The 21,724-nt window shown below is 40.3% G+C and overlaps 1 protein-coding gene and 1 non-coding gene across 5 annotated transcripts in view; both read right to left on the reverse strand.

Annotated features, from left to right (window-relative positions):
* Positions 1-19,111, reverse strand: part of Cnot6l (CCR4-NOT transcription complex subunit 6 like) — an 83,144-nt gene extending 64,033 nt beyond the window's left edge. The window contains exon 1 of one of the 4 annotated variants that reach the window (XM_059274695.1): positions 19,025-19,111. Coding sequence is in view for 2 of the 4 variants with exons in the window: in XM_059274693.1 (XP_059130676.1) it covers positions 1,495-1,523 (29 nt within the window). In the remaining 2 variants the exon portion in view is untranslated. Of the gene's footprint in view, positions 1-1,494; positions 1,631-17,274; positions 17,689-18,713; positions 18,800-19,024 lie in introns of those variants that run through there. The other 3 variants (XM_059274694.1, XM_059274696.1, XM_059274693.1) reach the window with 3 other exon arrangements.
* LOC131921344 (U2 spliceosomal RNA) lies at positions 6,234-6,424 on the reverse strand. The gene has a single exon (XR_009381967.1). It is a non-coding gene; the product is annotated as a U2 spliceosomal RNA (small nuclear RNA).
* Positions 19,112-21,724: the final 2,613 nt, after the last annotated feature.

Consider the following 21,724-nt stretch of genomic DNA (forward strand, 5'->3'; position numbering starts at 1 on the left):
CCCTTGACCCTGGCATTGGTTTAGACAATGCTCAAGACCCCTTCTGTTTGTAGAAGAAGTAGGGTCCTCTTTCCTGCTGATCATAGACAAAGAAAGCTATAACCCAGATAGTTCCATATAGCCATTCAACTACAAGAAAAGCTGACCTCATAAGTTAGTCTAGAAAACAAACAAAAGAAAAGACAGATTTCTCAATAAATCACATGTGCAGCACCCATGCCCAGTATGCTTCCCTTACCACAGCAAGCTGAGTTTTGTCTTCTGTTACTTGCCATCAAGTAACATCAACACATCCTAGTCAGGTAAATGCATATCTTGATTTGCCCAAGTCAGCCTAAATTTATACCTGTTGTTCTGAGGTAATTGTTGCTCCTTTTTATCCTCAGAAGTCCTTAACTAGATAAATTACAGAGCCATGCCAACTAAAATAAAAATCATGTGATTGTCTTCCTAATCACAGAACAATCATCAATGGTAACTATATCAATCATAAAACCACTTCAAATGTGCTAAGTATTAAGCAGATGACAAAAAGCCCTGAAAATAACTTTATTCAAGGGGTCCAATACAAAACTTACTGCTTTGATAGCACACAAAAGATAAAATCCACTTCAGATCAAACACTAGCAAATGAAAAGCCTCATGTGTCTAATTCAGGATCTACATGCTATCCTTATTACAAATGACGTAGTTACAGTTGACTTGACTTTTATGTGTCAGTGACCTGGCACCTGCCATGGAAGACTTCTCCCACTAGGCTGCATCCTCAGCTCTACAGTTGTGTCTTTGCTCAGTTTTCTTTGTTCTTTCTCACATGTGCCTTTAAACCAAGTATCCAAATCTCTTGCTATTTTTAAGTTAAGAAACAGTATTCCAAATCTAAGAGTTACTTTCAGGAGATATAAAATTTGCTGCATATTAAAAATAAAGTATAGTAGTATTCCATCACGTACCAAGAAATCAAAACTCATTTAAGACCACAATCAAAATTTCTCATGTCAGTTTTCCCTCTACTTAAAGGAATAGAGGTCAAGTTTTCCACATTGGTTATTTATCCCCAGTCTCTAGGTTAACTCTTCAATTCTAATCTCATCATATTATGTTATTTGGAGTTACAATGTTAAAGTAGAAAAAAATCCTTCTAGTCAAGAGAACAGAATCTCTGGCCTAGATGGAGACCTAACATTCCAGTTGGGCCAAGTCAATCACCTGGCCAAGGGACTACACCTACAAAGGCAGGCTCAACTTACGTCAGTCTAAAGTGATAGATGCCATAAACTTTCCTTTACTGAGTACTATCTATATTCTTCCTTCCCAGAATTTTGGCTCCCTACCTCTTGCAGTCACTATAAGCTACCACGAGGTCTGATCAGTCTGTCTACTTTCCTGAGGCCTGAGTTAGAAAGGTACAACTTCTCCATTTTCTTTTCTTTCTTTCTTTTGGGTGCAGCCCAGAATGTAAATATGCTTTTCTGATACTTTAGATTTCCTTACTTTTTTCCTAAAGCTCCCTTCCCTGCCATATGGCTGCTGGAATGGGTCTGACCTCCAGGGCATGGCTTTTTTCCTTCCCTTCTCCAGGCACCTACTGAGGATTTACAACTTGCCTACCCTAGGATGTTCTTTCTTTAAACTCTGATAAAATTGTCCTTGAGCTTCCATTTAAGTCCATTCCTACATTCTTTTATTTATGACACCAAGAATCCAAAGGGGGCCCCTGATGTTCTCTGTATCATCTGGCAACCCAGTGAGAACCCCAAAATTCTAGTAATAATAATAATAAACCCTATTTTTCCATAAATGTTGCATAATTACTTATAAAGCACAAAGAATATAAGCATTTTTCACAGAGAAATACTTGATTTCTACCACATTTGGCTTATTTTAAATATTTCTCAAAGTTTTCAGAAAATGAAAGCTGTATTTTTTATATAATATAACACATGAATTCTGTAGGCATTTTTCCATTCTAAGATTTATAAAAGTATTAAGCAAATCAAACAGACCTAGATTCCAACACAATACGTAATCCTTATCTACAGTAAGGATGGATAAAAAGCATGTTTCATTAATGTTACATCATTTTTATAAAACTTAACAGGAAAGGAATATGATCAATGCTATACATTGTGTTGGTTTTATATATATATATATATATATATATATATATATATATATTTTTTTTTTTTTTTTTTTAACCAACCTGACAGAAGCTAGATACGGTCATCTGAAAAGAGGACACCTCAGTTGAGAAAATACCTCTGTGCTGGTTGGTTTTTGTGAACTTGACAGAAACCTAGACATATCTGGGATGAGGAAATCTTAATTGAGGAAATTCCTTTTTAAGACTGTCTTATAGGCAAGCGTGTAGGGCATTTTCTTTATTAATGACTGATGTGGAAAGGTCCAGAAAATTATGAATGGTTCTATTAAGAGAGCTCATCACTAGCAAGTTATGCACACAGAAAAGTATACTACTAAATCCACTGGCAGGATAACCTGGAAAATGAGCAAACACAATCCTATATTACTAAGTTTTTTTTTTCTTCAGATAATCCTAGAAATGACAGCATGTCTGTTTCTATAAACAAAGTCAACCATAAATTATATTTAGACCCAAAATGAGACAAACTACAAGAGTGCCTATAAAGGGATCACATATCATAGACAAGTCCACTAAAGAACTACATTTGGCCCAACATGTTTAAATAGAGAGGGACCGAAAATAGGAAGCAACAAAACAATTCATACAAAATCTTCCTTTTTCCTTCCTATTTCATGCTTTGTCTCAGAGCATATATGAAATCAATGACTTTAGTCATACTTCACAAAATTTTGTTTAGATAAACAATTACCTATGGTAGGTGTAGTAGTGCACGCCTTTAATCTCAGCACTCAGGAGGCAGAGGCAGATGGATCTCTGTACATTCAAAGCTAGCCTGTGCTACATATAGAGTTCTAGGTCAGGCAAGACCTTACACAAAACAACGTCATAAATAAACTAAGAAGGTTATACTGCATCTAAAAAAAATAGGAAACAGTAATTTAAGTTACTATTTATTTCAATTTCTAGAAAACAGTATAAAAACTAAAAGTTTAATAAACCCTTTTCATGATGCATAACCTTTTGTATCACTTTAGTTTTCTGATAAAATATTTTAAGTTAAACCTTGAATACAAAAGCCTAAGAATAATCTGTAATAACTGTCCCATATTTTTTGACACGAACCAAATTATACAATGTTCCAGTGTTAGATGAAAACAGTAATCTAGAAAGAGGTAATAAAATTAATTATTACTTTTCTGAGAACCAAAGTATAGAATGTGGAAAAGCATTAGCTAAATCTGAAGTCTCCACTAGAAACAGTGAAGTAAAACAAAAAAATTTCAATAACCAAACTGTCCAGAATAACATTCAAAAACCATAAAAGAAAAAGTTCCATATCTTATTATAAAAGGGTTCAAAGGAAAGGTAGATTCAATGCTGACTCACAATCATCCAAAACAGCATTAAACATAAAGATCAACCTTTGGAGGGGGAAAGGGGCATGATTAATTTCTCACCAAAATATCCAATCTACTCATACAAACCCCTATCAAAAGGTAGTGCTTTGTACTGAACAAACAAGGTTTAAAAGATAGAGGCAATGACTTTAAAATAGTTCCTAAAATAAATGGTTAAAAGAATAAACAACTTGAGAACTTACAAAGGCTCTGAGTCAACAATGTTTCCATGCTATGGCCAAAGTAAAAACAAAAGCTGTCCACTGAAAGAGAAACCTGTATTTTATCAGAAGAAACTAAATTTATTTGTTCATTTCCTACAAACGCCCCAGAACTTTCACTTCAATTTCTGTTTTCTTGGCAGGTAGACACTCCACAAAAGCAACAAAACACACAAAATATAATGTTCTTCCAAATTTTAGTCCTAGAGTAGAAATGCCTCCATAACAAACTCATTAAAGGTCACAGGGAAGCAAATGTCTAGTTCTGTTACTTAAAAAACACAATTTCGTTCCAGTAGCTAGACAATGCAAAATAGTAACAGTATACACATTTAACATATTAGGAATAACAGGTAGCTATAGAGTCAAAGAATGGTATTTGTTATCAATTTTTGAAACTTAATTACACACAATCCATATCCACTATTACAACTGAGAAAAATGCTACATTTTTTTCTTAAACTTTATGTTGAAGTTACTTTTGACAAAAAGGCATAAGAATGTAACATTTTAGAAACATTTATATAAAACCCATGACAGAACAGTTTCCTTTGTCCTAAAAATAAGCCAAAACAAACAAACAAACAAATCAATACCAGGGATATCTAACAGACTCCCAAAACTTGCAGCCTATTGCTATTGTCCTTGGTAACCCCTGGAAGGACAAGATTAAGTCCCTATTGTTAAAGACACCATGTACTTCAGAAACAGGGCCCAGAGACCCAGAGTTGGAAGTGGCCTGAATTCCCACTCCCTGTGGAGTAGCTTTCGTGGTACTAGAAGGGATCATGCAAGCTTCTACCCACTTATGATGCCTATGAACCACACCAATGATCTGGTACTAAAAATCTAGCTAGCTACTCAGTGCTAGTAAAATTATGGTTATTGGAGGAGAATCAACAATCACCAGTTTACTAAACTAGCATACTAATCCCTAATAACAACCTATAAACAGTTGTCCTTATACCCACAGATAAGTATAGTCTTCGCCCCCTCATCAAGAAAATGTCTTTCATCGGAGACCAAGGCATAAAACCACAACCAATCAATATGCAGAGTTGTGCAGCTCAGTACCAATGGATTCATCTACAAGACACTCCCACACCTAAGGCTCAGGGAACATTGCAGATGGGGTGGAAAGACTGTAAGAGCCAGAGGATCAGGGAGTCTGCTGTAAGATTGTGTAGTAACATCAGAACCTACACGTGTTAAGTCTCACCAACCTAACTGCCCAAACATGAGCTGAACGAGAGATATTAACAAACATGCCAAACCAGACAGACCAGGAAAAGCCCACAACTCTTCAACCCTACACAAAGAACTACAAGCAACTGAGTAAAGCCGGGAGCAGAAGAGATGGCCCTTGCCAGGGAAGACCACACCCATTGGTTGTCCAGTGCCAGTCAGCCCTGAAAAAATACATACAAGTGATGCTATGTAAATTCAGCAGACTATAGTTAGGAATATGTATGTTTATATAAATACAACATGCATGCAATAATAATGAAAAAAGAGACAATGAATCTGAAGAATGGGGAAGGATATATGGGAGGGTTTGGAGGGATAAAAGGGAAGGGAGAAATGTAATCAAATTACAACAAATAAACAAAAATTTAAAATCTCACTGTCTTGGAACTATGACAAATGTATACATTTTTCTATTTCTCATTTTTTTACAAAATACTTTGTTATTTTCCACAAAAACAATATAAAACATTTCAGAAATTAATGTAATATAATGAATAATGTATGCAAATATAAAGTAGCCACTAAGAACTAAATCTGAACTGAGTAATTTTAATCAGGAAGATGATTAATTGTGAGTACATTATAATTATTTGTTTATGATAATAAAAATTATCTAAATTTATATATATTCACAGTCTTTCTTTCTTTCTTTCTTTTTTTTTTTTTTTTGGTTTCCTTGTGTAGCTTTTTGGAGCCTATCCTGGAACTCACTTTGTAGACCAGGCTGGCCTCGAACTCAACAGAGATCCACCTACCTCTGCCTCCTGAATGCTGGGATTAAAGGCGCGCGCCACCACCGCCTGGCTGAAAAATGTCTTTTTTTTTTTTTTTTTTTTTTGGTTTTTCGAGACAGGGTTTCTCTGTGTAGCTTTGCGCCTTTCCTGGAACTCACTTGGTCTTTTAAGTGACTTCATAATTACTAACTGAAGATTTGGTCTCTTTTCAATCAATACTAATCCCAAATGACTTCTCTAGTTCTGAAAACTGAGGATTACACTATCTTGAAACTCCCTCATATCTTTTAAATTGAATTTTAAGTAGGATAAAGAAAGACAGGGTTTATGAGTTAGAAGGAAAAGAAAACATGCACTAAATGCTCAGTACATGCCTAGATAGCTTGATCTGTATATACTCTCATGTTTCATTTCACTAAAATTATGAATTACACATTAACTTTCAATTTACAGATAAGGAAATTAAGATACAGAAAAGCTATGAAACATCCAATACTCCACGGATGATGAGTAAGTAGAATTTCTTTTAAGTCACCCAACACAGCGTACTATTCTTGCAATACCAGGTCTATACATGTAATGAATGTATAGCATGTTCCTATTCTACCTACTTACTCCAAAAACGTAGATATTATTCTTGGAAAGATAATACATCAGACAGCAAACTGATAAGAACAGATGCTACACCTGATCTTGGCCAAAAGCCCAAGAAGCAATTAACTGGAATTTAAACATAGATTAAGTGCTGGAGATATGGCTCAGGAATAATACTTGCCTAGCTTATCATTTAATCCTTAACATGGAAAAAACAAAATAAACCCACAACTATGAAGCATAAGTTGTCTAACTATAAAACCTAAGCTCTGACTAAGTCATGCCAAGTTTAGCTCTGTACATTCCTAGAAAAAGCAGAAAAAAAAATTTACAGTCTTATTCGTGTACAGAGAACTTTTCAGCAAGGTAAAGACCATTAGAATTATTACAGATGAGCCAGGCTTAGTGACACACACCTTTAATTCTCAGGAAGCAGAGTTTTGTAATGTGGAACACAAATTTTTAATGCTATAAAAATTTGAAAGTATAAAATGTACCAGTGGATAAAAAATTAGTGTGATGTGTTTTAATAAAAAAAAAAAACCCAGCATATACAATGATTCTACTTTTTTTAAATGTAAAGTAAATACGGCTATATAAAAGCATATTGCTCAGATAATAGTTCTATATACTACACTAACAGTCTTAATTACTATGAGATAAAATAACCAGGGAATTTATCCCCTTTAGTATTATTTCAAGTTCTTCTTTTTAAAAGAGCACATATTTAAAAAAAAAAAAAAGTAAGTAACTAAGACAAAATACACAAAGTTGAGAGAACCCAGGAGATAATATAAGCATAGATTGTTAACCTGGGGTCCATGAATATCAGAGAAATCTGTGAATTTGAATCATGTACAGAAAACTGTATCACAGTTTTCATATAGACCTGGACAACCTACATAGTAGTGATAGGTAACTATGATTTTTGTCAAAAACAGAATTTAATGTTCATGTAACATTATAGTTATTACAAAAATCTCAGAATATTTTCACTACTAAAACATATTTTACAATTATGGTTGTCTAATATTAGACTTACTGCTAGATCATCTTATACTTAAATGCACTAATAAGGAAGTACATATACTTTCATACCACATATTTGTTTTTATTTATTTTAGTATTTCAATTAATAGTTTTTGTTTGATTAGAAATTTTTAGGGGAAGAGCTAATTTTGTTTTTCTTTTTGAGACAAGGTGTCACGTATCACAGGGTATCCTTGAACTTATCCTCTTGCCTCCATCTCCGAAGTGCTGGGATTACAGGTGTGTGCCACTACATCCAACTGTACGTGGTGGTAGGACAGAACCAAGGCTAAGTGATGCTAAGTTGCACTTACCAAATGAGCTAAACTCTCAGCCCAACAAGGTTCTTTTTCAATACAATTTATTTTCTTTCATTTATCTTCAATTATTATATAAAAGAACCACAGCCTTCTCAAGGCTATCAATGGTGTTCTCAGAACCTAGCAAAAGTTAAGAACCTATGAGGTCTACAGGCCAGGAAGTCAATACTGAATATACTCAGTAAAGAATTAAGAAGGGCCTGAATTCAGGAAACAATGCAAATCATTCCAGTAGAGATTGCACCAACCTATTTCTCTAACATTTTTATTTTTAAAGACAGGATTTCACTATGTAGCCCTGGCAGGCCTGAACAGAACTCAGTATATTGATAAGACTGGGTTCAAACTCAGAGATCTGGAAGTTCTGCTTCTCAAGTGCTGAGATTAAAAGTTTGTGCCACTGCTAACACAAAATTCTTAATTCCCTTCCCTGAACCAACTTTTTGGCATATTCTCATTTGCTCTGAGTTCTCTCCTTCATACAAAATAACCAATGTGCCTTGGAAGCTTTCTTTTTTCATCTCAACATAAATCTATTTTATTACTTCTTTGAGAATTTCAAACAATGTTTTGATTATATCTATACCACCACTTTATACCTATTTCTTGACTTAACCATTTATATTTTAATTCTAAATCTTAAAAGAAATTTATTCTCACTTCAACTGATTCCTCGTCTACCAGATTAATATTTTAACTTAAAGTTTTCATTTCCTGAGAATTTCATATGAGTATGTACTTACATCATTTCTACTCTCTCTCCACTCCAATTCCTTCCATGTCCAACTCCTCCATGCCCCCAACCCCTTCCCAAATTCAACACTTATCACTTAGATATGTATATATATGTATGTGTATGTACACACACCCTACTAAGTCCACCATTTAGTGTTATTCAAATGAACATGTGTTTAGGGATGATAATTGGGTATCAGAGAACTGGTCACTGGATAAAGCTCCCTCTCCCTCTCTGGAAGCCACAGAGTACTCTATAGCTCCTCTTGCAGGAGTGGGATCTTGTGAGATTAACCCATCCACACTGGTATGTCAAATGGTGTTGTCATTATGCAGGTCTTGTTTAGGCAATCATATTGTTGAGATTTCATGGTTCAGCTTCTTTGTCATGTCTTTGCAGCAGACAATCTGGATCTCTGGCTCTTATCTTTCTGAAACCTCCTCTGTGATTTTTCCCTGAGTCTTAGGTGTAGGGGTTATATTGTAGATGTGCCAAATGGGGTTAGGCATTCAGTCACTTATTTTTTGCATTTTGATCAGCTATAGATCTCTGTAGTGGCCTCTATCTGCTGCAAAAATAAGCTTCTTTGTTGAAGGAGAAAAGGTACACCCATCAGGCTGAATTGGTGCTCAGACTGCTCAACTCAAACTAGGCTTTCTTCAAATGTCCACGTTAATATTCTTAAAACCTAGGCTCCATCCCTAGCACAGGTTCAAAGAGAATGAGTAAACTTTAAACTTTTATCAACCTACTCAAAATCACCCAATGGTTCCCAATGTCTTTAATAGTATAGGTAAATAAGAGATTTCGGAGCTATACAGTATCTACCAGTAAAAATAAGTGTGTGGTTAACTAACGAGTGCTTCTAAAATAAAGCCACACTACAATTTTTTTATTTAAATATTAGTAAGAGCCAGGCAGTGTGGCACACACCTTTAATCCCAGCACTCAGGAGGCAGAGCCAGGTGGATCTCTGTGAGTTCAAGGCCAGCCTAGTCTACAGAGCTGGCACCAGGACAGGCACCAAAACTACACAGAGAAACTCTGTCTCGAAAAACCAAAAATAAATAAGTAAATATTAGTAAGAGACCTCAATTTATGTATTTTAAAAATACTTGCTGCTCTGGAACTGAAATATGTGTCAAATGACATAAAGACAAAACTAATAATCCTTATGTAGGCACAGAGCCCACAAATAATCATGGTTTAATTTGTCCCATTAACTTCATGTTCCTAATCAAGTCATGAAAGTTAATCAGAAGTTAAATTGACTTTCCAAAACTTAACATCTGCAACTACATATTTGTTGATATAATTTCCACTGCTTATAATGGCACTTATGGATTTAATACACATTTCCTAAATTCTTACTAGATACAAAGCATTACATGTTTCCTATTATGTCAAACACTTAAGCTATAAAGATGAAGTATATATCATCTATACTCTTCAAAATGACATAGTCTAGAAGAAAAGCCAAGACATAAACCAGGTAATTATAAGACCCTGTGGCAAATTTTATCAAAGAGGAGCACACACAATACTAAAGGCATACAAGAAAAATCATAAAGCAAAGCCTGGAAGTGTCAGATAAGGTTTCCCAGATTAAGTAGCACCTGAGGTGAATTATTAAAGAAGTCAGTGGGGTCATAAAGTGTAAGGTACTGTAGGCACATTTAAAGCACAGACCAGACTCGAAGTTACTCACTGTAGCTAAGCTAGGGAATATGTGAGAAGAAAGAGTAATAAATAATAAAACTGGAGAGGTAAGCAAAGAAAAGATCTTGACGGGCCTTCCTTATGGTGCTATGAAATGTGCACCTTATTGTAGCAGACTAGGCAACAAATATCCTGGAAAGCACACAGGTTAGGAATTCCAACAACCTAACTGTCAACCTTCACTTAGTATGTGATCTTCATGAAATCTGCTCAATTTCAGTATTCTCAAATATACACTAGGGATTAATAATATCAATTTCACCAATACTATAATAAATATTTATTTATTTATAAATATTTATTTATAAATAAATCTAGCATAGGGATAGTAAACTTCTTACACCCTGAATTGATAGTAGTTACTAATTTTTATTTATTTTTGTTTTTTGTTTGTTTTTTGAGACAAGATTTCTCTCTATAACTCCGGCTGTCCTGGAACTCGCTATCTAGGCCAGGCTGGCCTTGAACTCAGAGATTCCTCTGCCTCTGTCTCCTGAGTGCTGAGATTAAAGGCATGTACCACTACCACCCGGCTAATTTTTACTCTTTAAGTAATAATTAAAAAACAAAAATTGCCAGGTGGTGGTGGTGGCGGCGGCGGTGGCAGGGCAGGCACGCACGCACAGCCTGGTCTCCAAAGCGAGTTCCAGGAAAGGCGCAAAGCTACACAGAGAAACCCTGCCTTGAAAAACCAAAAAAAAAAAAAAATTTTAGCTGGATATGGCTCCCATCTGTAATTCCAATACTAAATAGATTGAGGCAGGAGGAGTGTCAAATTATAGACTAGCCTGGGCTGTAAAGTGAAATCCTGCCTCAAATGCAAGAAATAAAATTACAACAACAAAAACAGATTATGCAACGAAGATCTTACATGACCTACAAAATCAAAAGATTTACATCTTTACCAAAAGTTTACTGACTCAACCTAACACATAATGTAAAATCAGGAAATAGTAACTATTATTATAACTGAAACATTTTAAGTATGAAATAGAAGGTGAGTTGAAATTTACAAAAATCTGTCTGGTGATAGTATATATAAAGGAACAAAAGGAATGTCGGAAAATGATAAAGATATTGCTGTAATCTATTTTCTTTCCTTTTTTTCCTTTCACCATAGAGGGGGAAAAAAGATTTCTTCTACCTCTGCTTACTAATCCCTGTAAGTTAAAACCTATTATGTACTGTCTGAAACAGCACTATATCTTACTGTCAGTTAGCATATTCCCTTGTTTGTTATAACCAGATTTAAATGCCCTATTCATGGAAAAATTAGCACTCTAGTCAAACATATCCCACTGTAATCAGGAATGTTAAATAACTTGTATGTTTACTAGTAAGAAACTGCAATAGCTAGCATATACTAAAGTTATAGCTTTTATTGCAGATCTGCTAGATATCATTCTAAACACTATGAGAATCAGATCATTTAATCATTATTCAACTCTGAGATAAGTGCTCTTACTATCTTCTTATTACAAATAGAGAAACTGAAACAGAGAAATTAAATGTATTTCTGACAGCTACAACATTGAAAATCCAAGGCTCAAATTCTTAAGAATCCTACTGTCTAGGTCACAGTATTTTCAGAAATATTTAGATTACATGTGTAAAGGCTATGGGGATGAATTTTCTTAGTTCCAACTTGCCGCTCTCCTGACACAGTCCTCCACGTGTTGAGATTTCAGATATGTTCCTATGACCAGTGTGGTGGTTTGAATGAGAAAGAACCCAAAAGCTAATGTATCTGAATGTTTGTTTCCCAGTTGGTGGGCAGTTTGGGAAGGACTAGGAGGTGTGGCCTTGTTGGAGGAGCTATGTCACTGGGAGGTGGGCTTTGAGGTTTCATACCATTCCCAGTTAGTGTTCTCTCTCTTACCTCCAACTCATCAGTAAGCTCTTAGCTACTGCTCTAGTGCCATGCCTGCCTGTCTGATGTCATGCTCCCTGCCATGACGGTCATAGACTCATCCTTGATAAATGTAAGTAAGCCCCCAATTAAACGCTTTCTTTTTTAAGTTGCCTTGGTCATGGTGTCTCTTCATAATAATCAGATAGCAAACTAAGACACCCAGTTAAATAATACTTTTCCTGATTCAAAGTTTTCAAACCTGAAACAATTTTACACTGTTTCAAGGTTTACTCTTATATTTGTATCTGTAATGCCCTCTGCAAGCTCTGTATTAAAGGCCTGGTTAGCAGCTAATGGGCTCCAGGGAGGTGATTGTGTCAGTACTTCAACGTATCAGTGGATTAACCTACTAACAAATTCCTAATTTGATAGCATTACTGGGATGGAAAATGGTAGAAATGAGGAAATGAGCCCAAGTGGAGGAAGTGAGTCACTGAGGGCATGCCTTGTAAGGATGTCTTGTCCCTACCCCATCCCTGCTTCCTAGATACCATAAAGTGAACAGTTTTTCTCTGCTTTGCTGTGGTCCAAAATTTATAGAGCCAGCAAACTGTGAACTGAAACCTTTAAAATCATGAGCTAAATAAATTTTCCCTCCTTTGTTTCACTTGGCTATTTTGTCTTATTAACAAAGTCACTATTTTTTATAAATTTACACACAGATGTTGCATTAAATATGAGCCTATAGGATGAACACTTATTTTGAAGGTTTTGTTTTGTTAACATTATGATTAGAAAGTAACAGACATATGCACAGGTCTCCATAAGCTTTGCAATGTCTCCTTTACATCTTTCATACTTCTCTTTAGAACTAGGTATATTAACGAGTACAGAATGGGTCTTTGAACAAGGCTTTTAATTTTCAAGATGTAAAACATTAGAAATATTTACCATAAAGAAGTTAACCAAACTACTCAAAAATCCTCCTCAGAGGGTAGGAAGGCAGAGTGAGGGAGAAGGAAGAGAGAACAGGAGGAGGAAGAAAGGAAGAAGGAATAAAAAAAGAGAAAAGGAGTGGGAAGGGGAGGAGAGGGGAAAGGAGAAATGAGATCTCACCAAGTAAAGCAATATGGAGAGATATACAGCCAAGTTCTTAGGGGAAAGTAAGTAAACATGAGTCAGGGTTTCACACTGTAAGATTCCTGGGCAATGAAAGAATATACTATGATTCAATTAAAATTGAAGTTGTCCAGAGATAAAAATCTATTTCAGGTACCAGTGTTAGTGCAGCTAATAAAGCAAAGATGTGGTATTTTCATTGTGAAGCATGGAACATGGGTTAATAATTACATTTTTGTTGTTTATTTGATGACTTTATTGTTATTTCTGGATTAAGACACGTATTATTTTAACAACTTTAAAATTACAAAGTAGCTAAAGGAAAGAGAACATGGCAAGGTTCACCTAAATAATGTTCCTTTAAAGTATAAAATAGTAAAAGAAATTTAAAAAGAAAAAAAAGTTATCTGAGAAATTAAACCCCAGAAACTGAAATTCAGAGTTCTGGCTCACAGATCCAACTCATTTCAAAACACAGGAAACAAATCAAACAGCCAGAACCCGGTAAAGCACAGTAACTACCAAATGTAACCAAATTTGTAAGTTCTCATAAGACTGCAAACCTTTAGCCGCGCACGCACGCCTTTCATCCCAACACTCAGAGGCAGGCGGATCTCTGTGAGTTCGAGGCCAGCCTGGTCTCCAAAGCGAGTTCCAGGAAAGGCGCAAAGCTACACAAAAAAACCCTGTCTCGAAAAAGCAAAAAAAAAAAAAAAAAAAAAAGACTGCAAACCTTTAAAAAGTTGGTAAAATTCACTTGCCATTCAAGCCTTCACAACATACCAGAGTTGTGTTCCCTGTTTTCTTATGGCTCTTCCCTCCCTTTCCTCTCCTTTCCTACTACTTTTCCCTGAAATTTTACTTTGAAGATGGAAAGCAATTATTAAGTATTATAATTCAACTTTTAGATATAATTTTAAACTTAATAACCTGAAGCTCTCGGTAGCAAAGATAAAGTGTCATCTATCCAGGGCTATTTCTCACATTCATTTTTTTAAATAATGCTCTATGACAAATTCTTGCCAATGAAATTTGGGGAAATGTCCCTTTCAGTTCTTAAGAAATGGTCTGTGAGCAATAAACAGCATCCCAAGATCCTGGGAATGGAGGAATCACAAAACATATGGTGCTCTAAAGTAATCACCACAGAAGACAACCATGCTAACCAGGACATGCTAAAGCACTAAAACTTTATAGTGAAGTTACTGCCATAATTGGCATTAGCAGTAATTACAGAAATTCCTAAATATTTTAATCCCTTGTAATTAAAGGTATTTATAATGAATATTCTAGAAAGGTTATTTAAAGCTCCTTTAGATAACATTACATTTCAAAACTGAAATAATATTCCACCTTGACTTTGTTATCATTTCTTTAGTTTAAACAAAAAGGATGAATATCCAGTGTTAAAAATAAACTATCCAAATACTTGGCTTCTTTTGTTTGTTTGAAGCAGGGGGCTGCCTTTTTTTGTTTCGGCGGAGGGGTGGTTTGGTTTCGTCAGTCTGACAGGGTCTCAATATGAAGCCTGGACTGACCTAAACTACAGGGTTCTGCCTCTGCCTCACAAGGGCTGGGATTGTAGGCATGTGCCAGCAGGCTTTAGAGGATGAGGGGAAAGAGGAGTCCCTACTCACTGTTGGTGGGAATGTAAACAAGTATAGCCAGTATAGAAATTACCTCAAAAAACTAAAAATTATCACTCCTACATATACACTCAAAAGACTCTATATCCTATGACAGTGATAAGCATGCACATTCATATTTATTATTGATGCTATATATTCATGATAGAAAGGAAATGGAATCAGCCTAGATGCCATGATTAACAAGGAAAATGGAATCAGTCTAGATGCCTATAATAAAAATGTGGTATACATACACAATGAAATTTTACTCAGCTGTAAAGAAAAACTAAATGTGCAAGAAAATGGGTAGCCTGGAAGGCATTATATTAAGCCAACTGACTCAAATGCAGAAAGACAAAACCAATGTTCTCTATTCATATGCAGATTCTATCTTGTACATATGTATGTATATAAGTGGGAATAAATGTGGGTAAAGCCTACAATACTACAATGGACTCCAAGAAAGAGTAAAGAGATTCTGAGGAGGGAGAGGGAGGACAAAAGAACATACATGACATGAAACCATTCGGGGTGCAGGACAGAAACAAAGGGGTTAAAGTGTAGGACAGATAGAGGGAAATCAAAACAAAGTTTTTTGAAAGTGCCATAGTGATAATTAACACTTTGTATGTTAACTTTTTAGATAGATCAAAGTATATTTTGCCTTCTAATAAAGCTATCCCTACAAACATATATATACACACACACATATATATATATGTAATTTTCACTGTTTATATATTAAAACTTCCACTGGATATTTTGAAACCTCACTGTATACATACAAAACTTAGAATATATACTAAGATCATTGTTGTTAAAACTATAATAAAATCTAACTAGGAAAACTGATATTTTTTATTTTTAATTATAAGTGTGTGTATCTATATATAGTTATATGCACATGAATGTGGTTGCCCTCTGAAGCCAGGAGAGTCGGATCCCACAGAGCTGGCATTAGGGTCAGTTATCAGCTGCCTAACATGGGTGCTGAGAGCCCAACTCTGGTCCTCTGTGAGTATTATGCTCTCTTAATCACCTCTCCAACTTCAAAATTGGTATTTTTAAAGAGACATGACCTTAACTCTCAATGCAATGAACTTAAATCTCAATGCAATTATTTCCACATTCTCACTGTTCTGTCTTCGCCCCCTTCCCCAAAAAGGAAAAGGGGGGAACCCCTTAAATTAGAACCAAGTGAAATGGCTACTGCCTATAACTACAGTAGGGAGGCTGAGGCAGGAGCATGGCAAGTCTGAGATAAGCCTACACCAGGGCAAGACTCTCCAAAAAAAATTTTAAAAAACAAATAACTTTAAAAACTGCAATTCTTTTAGCCTTTCCTGGTTTTACTCTATACTCGTCATCATTATGGTTTTCCAAAAACATAAATTAAAATTAAATTTAAAAAAACTTAAAATCCAATAACACATTACTCTATACAAAACAATGAAAATAGCAAATTTTCATAAGATGGTAGGAAAGCTTGGCTTCCACTCTGAGACTCCTAAAGCTTTTATTTACCAGAATCAGTCAACATGAACTATAAGAATTAAATAACACTTCTGTGACTGTACATAAATTCTGGTTCTCTGATCCATTTGAATGTTTGTATTCAAACATGTACAGAACTTAAGAATCCTCCCCCAGGGGATATGTTACAAAAATTCATAAGCAATGAAACTAAGAGACTATTCAAAAACAGTAAATATATCAAATACGGCTATTTATTTATAAACACACATGCAAGGTTAAACTGACAACTTTTTTTTTTCTAGAAAAAGTACATCTCATGTGCTTACAAATACTTTATGTATCTCAAAGGCCTCTGAAATACTTCTTTTGCCCTTCAGTGTTGGAAACCAAACCCAGGGCCTCACACATGCAAGGTAAGTTGTACACAAAGCTACACCTCCAGCCGTTATTTTCTTGATCCCTAACTCACAGTTAAGCAATAATGTTTTAAGTCATTAATGAGTATTTGTACTTAAAAACACCTTTCCACACTTATAATCAGAGCAGTAGCTGGCAGTACTAAAATAAAAAAGCATCCACTGCGTGCCAAACATGTTTTCTCTTCCTTTTCTCACAACCTTACTGAAAAGATTATCATCTGGATACAGGTAAGAAAACAGATGTACAAATTCTAGATATTCTAATGAGAAAGAGAATATGAGAATGAATATGAATTACATGGCCATGGTTCTAACAGGTCTGTAAAAGTTAAGTCCTTTTTCCACTGAACTGCACACATTAGGCTGTTCTTCAAGTACTGGTAATAGAAAACAGCTTTTTACCTCTCCTCTCCTCCACCCCCCACCTGCGCAGTGAACAACAGACTGTTTCTTTGTGAGACCCGGTTCAGAAAAGAGCAATCTCTGGCCACAACACTGACCACAGCCTAAAAGCACCAAGTCTGTATTGGGACTCCACCCACAGTCAAGGTCTAGCTGTGTGGGCTAAATAAACAAACACAAACGTAAAGACGGCGAGGTAAATCAGCAAATAAATACAATAAAATGCCGTTTACATATAGCTCTGAAATGCACTGAGTCTACTGGCAGATTTACCTTTATATCCGCTTTTTGCTTTGATTCTTCTAAAATAGCTTTTCAGGAGCACACAATGAGTTGAGGATCACTGAGGCTGCTTGATCTAGGTTTGGGAGACTTGAGGAAAACACGTCGGGTTGTACATGATTATGCTGATGGGCAACTGAGACAGCGAGAAGCAGTACGGCAGCAGCATCTAAAAATGCTGTAATGTGCTTCCACTGTGTACAAACAGCTCAGCTAAACTCAACACAATCCTCCTCAACAGTCTAAGCTCCATAAGCTGGCTGGGTTAAGATGACAGCTCCGGTAACTTCCTCTTCCTCACTGACCTCCTCAGTTCCATGTGTCCACGCCTTCCCCTCTAGGAGGCAGGACACAAGCCATTTCAAATTCACAAAACTGATCCCATCCCACCGTCTCCACAGGCCAAGAAGGCCAGTTTCCCTTCCTTCCTCTGCCATTCCTGGGTGGTTTTTCCTAGGGTTGGGGGGGGGGGGAGACATCTTTACCAACGATAAAGTAATCTGCAACAACAACAACAACAACAACAAAAGACCGTATTTAAAACTCAGTCTGTCCTCGCACAGGCTTGAAGGACGGACGTCAAAGAGGAGCTGCGAACCCCACGTCTTCCGAGATTTACTGTTTTGATTCACTTTCCCTCGGGTCCCCCCCCCCCCCCCACTCCCGCCAGCCGGGGAAAGGCCTGCAGTTAGAACGCCAAAATCTGCCTTCGCCTCCCCTTCGGGAGACGCGGAGGCGGCCCAGGCCACCGCCCCCCGCGTGTCCCGCCCCCGACCCTCACCTGGCCAGGCCCGGGGCAGCGCCCAGGGCCCGCGCGGGCACGGCGTCCCGGGAGCGTCCGGGGAGGCCGGCCGGCGGGCGGGCGGGAAGACGGTTAGGCCGCGCTGCAGGCCGGCGCGCTTCCTGCCGCGGCCCCAACCTCGGGAACCGCGGCCCGAGCCCCCGCCGCCGCTCGCCCGCCCGCCCGCCGCCCGCCGCCCGCCGCCCGCCGCCGTGGGGGCCGCACTCCCTCCCGCGTCCACGACCTGGGGCCCCGCCGAGCACTTCTCACCTGCCAGGCTCCCGAGCCCCGGCCGGGAAGCGGGAGGACCACGCCGCTCAGGGGTGTCCCCCACCCCGACGCGGACCCCCTCCCCACACGCACACGACCGGGAACCCGCGCCCCCCACCCCCCGAGGCGACGCGGGCCGGCTCCCGCCGCCCGACACCACACACCCAACACACACACACACACACACGCACACACGCACACCCACTCGCCGCGGGGCCGCCTCCCGCCCGCCAAAGTCCCAACTCACACACACACACACACACCCACACGCGTTCGTCCCTCGCCCACCTCACTCCCCCCACCCACCCACCCCACGGGGGGACGCGCTTCCCCCTCGCTCCACTCCCGGTCCTACTCCGGAGCACGGAAGACACTCTACCTCATTCTCCTCCGCCGCGGGCCCGGGAGGAGCAACAGCAGCCATTTCCCCCGCGGCAGGGGACGGACACGGACGGACACACACACACGCACACACACGCACACACACACACACACACACACACACACCAGGCCCCCACAGAGGCTCCCCTCCAGACCTCAGACGCAAACACAAACACCCAAGCCCGCTCGCCGGCTCGCCCCAAGGGGGCCGCGGCGGCGGCGGCGGGAGGCCGGGCCCCCGGAAGGCGGGCGGGCGCGCAAGGCCGGGAGCCGACCGAGGCCCCGCGCCCCCGTCCTCCTCCTCCTCACCTGCATTCAGCGCGCCAGGGTCCGGGCGGCGACGGCGGCGGCGGCGGCGGGGCGGCTGCTGCTGCTGCTGCTGCTGGGGCTGCGGCGGCGGGGGAGGAGGCGGCGGCGGCGGTGGCGGCGGGGCTGAGGGCAGTAAAGACATGCAGGCAGCCCGCCGGGGGGAGAGGCACCGGCCGGAGGGGACGCGGGGCGGGCGGGCCGGGCCGGGCCGGGCCGCCTGAGGAACCACCGAGGCGGCGGAGGGCGGCCGGAGGGAGCGGGGAAGAGAACGAGACGGATCGGGAAGGAAAGAGGGGAGGGTGAGGGGGGGGCGGGGAGAAGGGAACGCGGGCCGGGGCCCGGCCGCGCCGCGCCGCGGGACTCGGGACGACGGCGACCGGGGGCGCGCCGGAGAGGGCCCGCGGTGGCCGGAGAGACGCGGCCGCCGCCGCTGCTGCTGCTGCTGCGAGAGCCTCGCGGAGCCCCGGCCTTGGCCTTGGCCTTCCTGCGCTGAGGCTGCCGCTGCCGCCGCCGCCGCCGCCGCTGCCGCTGCGGGGGTTTGCTGCCGAGCCGGGTTGCTTGCCGAGGCCGGGGGGCCGAGCCGAGAGAGAGAAAGAGAGAGAAGAGAGAGAGAGAGACGCGAGCTGTCGGTGCCTTCGCTCTAATGCACACACGTTCACACCCCCGAGGGCCGGGGTTGGGGGGGTGGCGGGAGGAGAGGAGTCCGGGCGCTATCGCTTTAGAGATTAATAACAAGGTGCCGAGAGTGCGAGCCGGAGGAGAGTTGATTGACGTGGAGGGGCTGGCGGGAGTCAGTCACTCCCCAGCGCCGAGGGGTGGGGTGAGGGGAGGGGGCGGGGCTCCGGCGCCGCGCCGCGCCGCGGGAGGTGCGCGTGCGCGCCGGGCGGCCAAGCCGCTGCTGGCTTGCTGGTTTCCGTCCTCGCCCTCGCTCTCGCTGGTGTTTTGGAAATAAATAAAAAAAAAAAGAAAAGAAAAAAAAATTCTCCTGTATTAGATCGAGAAGATGGGTACGATGATCAAAACCTACGCGCTTACGGGTGTGGGGGAAGACACGCGCGGGCCCTTGCGTGGGCTCCGCACGGCTGGCTCCCCGATGCTGGCCCCCCGCGCAGGCCCGCAGCAGAGCCCAGGGCATGCTAGCTGGTTAAGGAGACGTCAGGTGAGGTGAAGTGACCCCAGGAAATGTTTTCTGACATCCTCAGTGGGTCTCTCTCTTTTTTTTTTTCTCTCTCTCTTTTGAACAAGTAGCATGTGTAAGTTGCGTGGCGGGAGGTGAATTGAAAACCCTCCGACGCTCTGCGATAACCCCGTCCTATTTTTAAAGCCTCCCTTCTCGCGATAAAAATTGTATTTGGCAGTTTGCGGCAGTTACAGAATGAAAACATTTAAGCGTAAACTAGAAATATTATTGGTTACCGCGTGAATGGAGCTTGCTATTTTAAGTTCCGAGGGGTTTATTTTGCCACTTGAAGGTTTTTTTCCACCAACAGACCGAGAAGCAAATGAATCGCGTTTGCTCTTCCAGGCAGGATGCTGCCTTGGGGTTTGCACTTTCAGTCTCTCTCGGTGCATGGCTCTGTGTTGGGTATTTACCGATGTTGGCCCAGAGTCGATAACACCGTTCAACATATTTTATCCTCAAAAAATATGTTGTTTTTAGCCCACTTAAAGGCACCGTATGTAGTTGCAGTTTTTATCTCGGGCCCTGTTACTGAATGTTAAAGCCTTTTATCTCTTGCGAGGGGAGAAAAGGGATGTGATTAAAATGCAAATCATTTATGAAGAACTGAACTGCAATTTCATCTTTTCACCAGGAAGTGTGAATGAGTGAAAAAGCCCCTCTCTGTTTCTGTACAAGCTACCTGTTTTTCCCTCCTGGTTCAGTTTCTGTTTCCCTTGCTAGCAACAACCGCCTCCCCGCCCCCGCCACACACACAACACTCTTTGTAAAAGAGGTTAAATGGCCTTAATTCTGGTAGAAGTCTATTCAATCCCAATTATTTTAGTTGAGGCTGACGGAAATACTGACAATCATTAGTAATCTTCAGCTTTGTAAACAGCAAAGCCAAGCAAGTCCCCTCGGAGGCCAGGACAGTGAACCCGTCTTCACTGCACCTTATTTCCCATCAGATTTCTTGACACATACCCCCAAAATAGAAAGCAAATGTTGAAAAGGATAAATAAATACTTCAAAATTCAAGTCAGATAAATGTGATACTTACATGTCTCACAGGTCTTCCAGTACTTCTAGGTAAATTTCTAGCTCAGTCACAATAAGCAAACATGCATGTGTTATGTTCTCATAGCACCAGAGAGACAGTCAAACATGTATAGTCCCTATGCCTGTGCACTTCACAGTCCTTGCAGGGGAAGCCGACACATAAACAGGAAGTTCTCAGAGAATGAGCCAAAAATGAAAGGTGACACAAATTAGCTGAACAATGCCTCGAAGGACGATTGAAAGCACTGACATTTTCACCTCGGCCATCTGATGCTACCCACTGCCATCGGCTGCCTCATAGTGGGAATGGGACAGGGAAGAGAGAGAGGGCCACTGTGGATATTTTACAAGTACTAATAAGGGATGTTTGCTCGTCTTGAGGCTCATATTTATGTAGGTAAATGTACATTGTTGGTGTCTAAGTTTGAAGTAGTGACTGTTTCTCAATCATTAGGGACAGGGTAATTATAACATTTAGA

This window comes from Peromyscus eremicus, chromosome 10, assembly GCF_949786415.1.
Source record: "Peromyscus eremicus chromosome 10, PerEre_H2_v1, whole genome shotgun sequence".
Lineage (NCBI taxonomy): Eukaryota > Metazoa > Chordata > Mammalia > Rodentia > Cricetidae > Peromyscus > Peromyscus eremicus.